At 32.9% G+C, this 6794-nt stretch overlaps 1 protein-coding gene across 7 annotated transcripts; it reads right to left on the bottom strand.

Annotated features, from left to right (window-relative positions):
- Positions 1-1349: 1349 nt before the first annotated feature.
- On the bottom strand, positions 1350-3887 carry LOC120067145. Of its 7 annotated transcripts, none has more exons than XM_039018595.1 (3): positions 3735-3887; positions 3437-3538; positions 1350-1981 (listed from the first exon to the last, which is right to left on the bottom strand). In XM_039018595.1, exons 2-3 carry the CDS (start codon positions 3445-3447, stop codon positions 1699-1701), a joined length of 294 nt encoding a protein of 97 aa, XP_038874523.1. In that variant the 5' UTR covers positions 3448-3538; positions 3735-3887; the 3' UTR covers positions 1350-1698. The 7 variants fall into 7 exon arrangements, with proteins under 7 accessions (XP_038874523.1, XP_038874557.1, XP_038874529.1 ...); XM_039018629.1 differs by having other exon boundaries at positions 1350-1978; positions 3735-3886; XM_039018601.1 differs by having other exon boundaries at positions 3437-3529; positions 3735-3883.
- Positions 3888-6794: the final 2907 nt, after the last annotated feature.

Genomic DNA, 6794 nt, shown 5'->3' with positions numbered 1-6794 from the left:
AAATCTAGGAGTGTGCAGGAACCGATCAAAATCGAAGAATCAGACCGATTCGACTGGTTTGATCCGATTTTTCAGAAAGAAGCAACTATCGGTTCACCAAGTAGCCGAACCGATTGATTCGTTTCGGTCAACGATTCTTTGTCATGAAAAATCGAAAAATCGAACCGAACCAACCCTATATATTAATATTTATTAATATAAATAATATTTATTAAATAAGAAAACTAAAAAAAACCCTAATCTTTCATTCCATTTCCATCAGCTGTCGACTCCATTCCCTCNTGTTCTCTATCTTGAAAATCGAAAAAAATCGAATCAAACCAACCCTATATATTAATATTTATTAATATAAATAATATTTATTAAATATTATATTAAGTAAAAGTAGTATTAAAAATTAAGTAATACTGATCAGTCTATAAGCCCAGCTCATAACATAAATCCATAAGTCCAATCTTTTTGTCTAATTAAAACAAAAAACAAAAAAACCATCGGTTATAAATCAAATCGAATCGACTTGAACCGATTTAGGTTGGTTTGGTTCAGGAACCAAAACCGATGTAAATCGGTTTCTACGATTCTATTTTCTTGATAACCGTGGACTTTGGTTTGGTTCATAATTCGACTGAAAACTAGATCGAATTGAATCGTGCACCCTATTCAAATCCACACTCTGTGTTGAACTAAAACATAAAATGATTAATCAAAACTAAAACATAAAATGATTAATCAACCGCATAATTTATGAATTATTAATGCTCACTCAATCAAAATGGGTCCCATTAACATATGTAAGAACCAAAGCTCTACTGATTCCAGTCAATCGACCTTTTTCTTAAAACGCACCTATGACAAAACTATATGGGTAAGAATTTTGTCTAACCAACAACATTTTGAAGCCATATATATATATATATATATATATATATATATATATATATATATATCATGAAAAGAAATTTACATTTGGACAAACTAATAAAAAAACAGTAAATCTTGTTGATAACCATTTGATCTTCGAATTTTTATTTTAACAAATTGTGTTTGAATTCTTAAGGTAATATTCAAACTCTTACCAAAACTCCAAAAAAACAAAAATAAGTTTAAACTTGGAATAAAGTATGATAACATTTTAAGAAAGTAGATAACAAAACAAAGAAATTTATAAAATAAACTAATATTTATATACTAGTTATTAAAAAAAAAAAATCAAACAATTATCAACTGGAACTAACTTGCCTTAAGAATATAGGTGGCAAATAAAGTATGAAATCAGCAGCAAATTTTGTCCAACAATTTTACGAAAATCTGGGTAGAAAATTTGTCCAACTATGACCTGTACAATATACTTGAACTTTTAGAAAACTTGATAAGTAGTGTTTATTGCTTCATGTGCCATGAAAGTTGGAGTCATTACTAGAAATATAAATCCATGGTAGACAATCCAATTGATGATCAAAGCCAAATACAAAATACAAAACCTTTTCAATCTTCAAGTGAAAATCTATTAAAAGGATCCAAATCATTTGGGCCACACCTCTTTACTGAACTACACAGATTTGTTCATGTATCACCTTCTAATCTTCACAGTTTTAGGCTCTAGCTTCTAGCGACATTACTTACTGACCCCTTTCTTCACCTCCAATCTGTGAGAAGTGTGAGCCGTTACATTTCTCCAAAGTTTTCACTCTTCATAGCTTATTCCTTGGGTTTTCGAGGTGTATTCTTGTTGCCGTATATCAAACCAGTTTCCTGGGGATCGGGAATAGGTTTCCGCTTCTCAATATACCGATGAGGATCCACAGCTGCTAGAGCAGCCCTTTCCTGCTGTTCCCGTTTGAGGTCTTGGGAGGGCTTGACCCAAAGGAAGTAAGCGAGGGTTCCAGCAACAACCCAAGAAGCGAGATTGGCACTGCCTCTTAGACCGCCCATCGAATTGCCGATGAAGGACCTGACATTCCCAAACGATCTCCTCCAACTGCTAGGAATTGTAAAGAGCAAGAGACGAAACAAAAGAGAAACCAAGGAAGAATTCAGAAGACGAACTCTATTTCAATATACTTGATATTTAGAAATATTTAGTGAATAATCATTTTAATATCTAATATTAATGCCCATAAACAAGAATTACAAGGTTAGAATTAGGTAAGGATATTCAGGGCTAGAAACCAAGGGTGATTGGACGATGACAAATGTAGCAAAAATCAGCATAAATTGAGGGATAATTGGGCAAACACATGTATAATTTGTAACAGAAACATAGAGATCATATATGAAGGCTCAACCAAAAAGAATATTTTGTAAAATAAAGAAATAAAGGGTAACTGTCTGGCAAATCAGAAAACGAACAAAAGAAAACAAAATTGAGTATAAAGCAGAAGATAGAGGAAAACAAGGATAAAGAAGATGATAGACTAAATTTCTTATCACTGGAAGAAATAGAGAACAAGATGCTAGAGAGGAAACCAGAAACTGGCATGGAGTAGATACATTTGATCTTTGAGTTTTCCTAACAAAGAACAAATAATCTATTTCAACCCCCAGGTGCAGAGTCAGAGAGTTCATTTACAACAGTAATGGCCCGTCTTTGCAGAATTTCAGACCAACACCACTATACCAAAAGACAATAGAAAACTAAAGAATACAAATATCTCCTCTTACTAAAGGCTCAAAGCCTAAATTAGACATCAGATTAAAAACAGTGCCTACTGATACCAAGAAGCCATCAGCCACATAAGAAACTCCAGAAATAATCTTTGATTGTAAATACCAAGCTAACCAATCTAGCATTAGCAATAGCGTAAACTTAGTCCACCCATTCAAACTCCTGCAAACTGCTGAAGAGAATCTGAGAGCACACATGCGCCCCTCTACAGCCTAGTATGAAACAAGGATACAACCAACAGAATAGATCTTTGTTCAAGTAAGGACGTTCTGCAGCCAACTATGATATGATCTCTTAAGCAAAGTCTTTGACTGAGATGAATAAGTGACCATGATCCAAAACAAACCAAAAAGAAAAAAGAAAAAAAATCAAAGCAAGACTTTACTTGGTTCAAGGTATCTTGTTCAGTAAATTTGATCTTTCTAATCTATTAACCTGCCTCTTTCATAAGGAAAATGTTGTATATAGTAATTTGTCCTAACATTCATTATCCAAACATCCACGCGAATATAAAACCATCACAAATGGGAAATTTCTAAGCAATCAAAAGGATAAAAGATGCAAAGAATCACAGTAGATATATTTCAAATAAGACAAATATCAGCCCATTTTGATAAAACCATATTGCAAGGCTTCACGAAATTCTTCTCTAATCTTCAATGCCACCCACCAAACCAACAAGGAAAAAAAACCAATAAAATTTTTTAGAAAAAATAAAAAGAGAGATGGATAGAGAGAAAGAGAGAGCACTCTCAAACCAAATTCAGGTACCTCGAAGTCATGAACAGATTAAGTGATCAAACGCGTCTAAACTTCAAAGACGATTACAGCCAACAAATAACACAAAACAATTATTGGCGATGCCTGCAAAAACTAAACAAAAGAGTGAAATTCAATTACCAAAATCGAAGCAAAAAAAGGGTCGTAATGAAACATTGAAAATCAACAAATCCTTAACATTAGCGATGGAAGAGAACCCTAAAGTTCCAAACTGGAACTTAGTGAAGACAAGAAACAATTATTGTAAATAATCAAAATAAAATTAAAGCGGAACGAATCGAGAACTGACCGGAGCTAAGATTGATGTAATATCGCTCTCCTAATTGTGCAGGGCCAGTCTCGGACCAAAACCCAAAAGTCTGACCCTTCAAGCATAGATAAATCCATGATTGGATCGAATACTAGAACTGATAATCCAAATTAAAAGAGTTGGATTTGATTAGTTTGATTCTTGGATTGAGTTGGTTTGAATTTTTTCTATTTTGAATAAATTTGATTGGATATCAAGTTGGCTAAACAATTGAGACCTAACCCAATCTAACTTAAATTACATATATATTAATAAAATATATATTTCTCTTTGTTTAAACTTTGATTACTTTGAGTGGATGAATTTATGAATTTTTAATATTTTTTTGTTATTATATTTGTATTTGTTTAAAGTTTATAATAAATATCATATATATTTAGGGCTGTTTAGATTTTCTTAAGAAAAAAAATATTTTTCAAAAAACTCATTTTTATTTAAATATTTTTTATAAAAAAAAATTGGTTAAAATACACATGGAAAAACTATTACGAGGGGTTGTTAAGCATTCTAATTTCTTCCAAAATGACTTATATTTTAAATTAAACATCTGAAAATGTATTCCAAACATACATTTAGTTTTTTAACATTTGAATTTTATGAGATTTTAGCTATTAGTCCTGTGTTGTAGATAAATTTATGTGTTTAAAATTAATAAGAAAAAAAATAAGTTATAACCCAACAACCCAATCCAACCTAACTTGAGTTTTAAGGATTGGGTTGGAGACTTTTATTTGAGTTTTTAGGTTGTCAATCCAACTAAGCCGAATTTTTTGGTTGGTCCAAAAAACACTCTTAATCTAATTCAATCCAACCTATGTCCACCCCTATTGAATATGGATACTAATTACTAGGTCGGCCCGTTTAGGACATATTTGGATCGTCAAGTCAACTTAGTAGATTTCTTTAGATCCAATGTAAAATCTTTTTTAACTTCTAAATTTCTAACAACATTTATCAAATTTTAATTGTTTAAGATTAAAAAGCCAAATCCAACACGATTTAATTAGCATTCGAGTGTGTTACCACGAGATCTGTGGTTCAAATCCTCCAGTTCACTTATAAAATCCAGAGTTCTGAATAAATTGAGATTAATTATCTTAAATTGTTGGGCTTTAACTATTTTATGCCTTTAATTTTAGTTTTTTGAGTCTAAATTAAGGTAATTTGGTTGAATCTTTGGAGATTTTGGTGATATTGTGATAAAATATTTTATTTATATTTTTAAAATTTGAAAAAAAAAATTGAAAGAATTGGGATATTTGGAATTAAAGGTGGGTGAAAATAGGTAGTTCAGTTTTCAAGCGACATCTTTCACAAATTTTTCAATTACCAAAGTTTGAACCGTTGGATCATGTTGAAATTTGGTCAATTTGTTCAAGACATATATGGTATTGTTGGATCGTTGGATCTGAATGGTTGGATCGTTTTTTGAAGCTCTAGTGTGTCCGTAATCGCTGTTAAATATAATTTGTAAAATTGGAAACCCCCCTTCTCTCTCACTCTCTCAAACCCTCCTCATGCAAGACCCTCACTACCAGCTACTAGCCTAAAAAATTTGCACCAATTTACAGCAGTGCCCACTACCCATCTATGATTGCCACCACCGCCACCGTCACTAGCATCATTGTCATCAAAATTGATATTTTGGGTAAGTTATTGTGTTTTATGGGTTTTCTTAGAAGATTTTGAATACCCATCAAATATTGATCAAGTTTTGACTTACCCATATTGTTTTGATGTTGAAATCGGGTTTTACAAACTCTTAAGGTGCTTTTCGACAAAATTAAAATTGTTTGGCATCTCTTTTTGTAAGGTTTGGGGTCTTTATTGAGAATTTTTGGATAACCACTAAGTATCGGCTTAACTTTTTTTAATTGTGATTTTTTGAGGTAGGATTAGAAAGTCTAAAGTTGTTGTCCATTAGAGTTAAAGGTTTATTTTGATGATATAGTTATTGGATCATGTTGATTTTGAAGCTTTCAAGAGGTTTTGGATCAAACCACGTGTTAGGAAAGTTGTTTGAAGGCTTTCAGGTTAAGTTGTGATTGAAATTATGCCCTAAAGGTAGGATTTAATTTTGGCTTATGTTTTTTATTTATTCAGGATTCAAGGTTTTGCAAAGTTAAATTACTAGCTATTTGGATTTAATTCCAAGGTAAGTGATTTACTACCGGTTCGCTTTCGAACCCAAGTTGGTATTATGAGATTGTGAGAGGATTTTGTTATGTTTGATTAATGGATGAATTGTTAGGATGTATTACTATGATTATCGTGTTATGTTGTGGCTTGTTATGAATTTGGACGATGTATGTTGTATGTTGGATTGATGGTGAATGTTAGCACCCCTATCGAACATTGGTCATCCCTTGAGTATATTTCAATGTCCTTATGAGATCACCACCTACAATTATATTATTTTGTCTCTTCGGAGTCATTTCCTATGAAATCGTGCTTTCGGGTTCGCCCCTTATGCTTATGCCTATGCCTATGTCAGAATGCACACCTTTGTCTTGATAGGGATACCAACCTGTACATCGAGTGTGTCACACTCCCTTCTCGACTACCTTCTTAACCTAGGAAGAGGTATGAAGACAGTAGATACCAACCCTCTTATGACATCTAGGTTGACAAAAAAAAAACCCGCAGGGTCGGGTCCCTAGGTCGAGGAATCCCCGATTTGACTGGGGTATGGGGTCAAACTGGGAAATTTATTCGGGTCCCCGTCCGAGAACGATATCCATGCCCAACCCTGACCCCGATTAAATATTTTATATTTTTTAAATATATATTTAGATATATATAATATATAAGCCAAAGCCCAAAGTCCAACTCCCAATTAATACTTCTACTCAAAAGTCCAAAGTCCAAGCCCAAACCTAAAAGCCCTAAACTATAAAATCCCTAAACTAACACTTTTCTTTCTTTCTTTCTTTTTTCAATTGTTATTTGGCAATTGGTACTTGGCAACCTCTCTTCACGTCTACTCTGTTGTTCTTCTTCTTCAGTAATCAACGAGCGTTGTCCAGTTGATCGTCGAGC

Source organism: Benincasa hispida, chromosome 1, assembly GCF_009727055.1.
Source record: "Benincasa hispida cultivar B227 chromosome 1, ASM972705v1, whole genome shotgun sequence".
Lineage (NCBI taxonomy): Eukaryota > Viridiplantae > Streptophyta > Magnoliopsida > Cucurbitales > Cucurbitaceae > Benincasa > Benincasa hispida.
The sequence above is the reverse complement of the archived record's forward strand: the minus strand, read 5'-3'. Positions and strand labels throughout refer to the sequence as shown.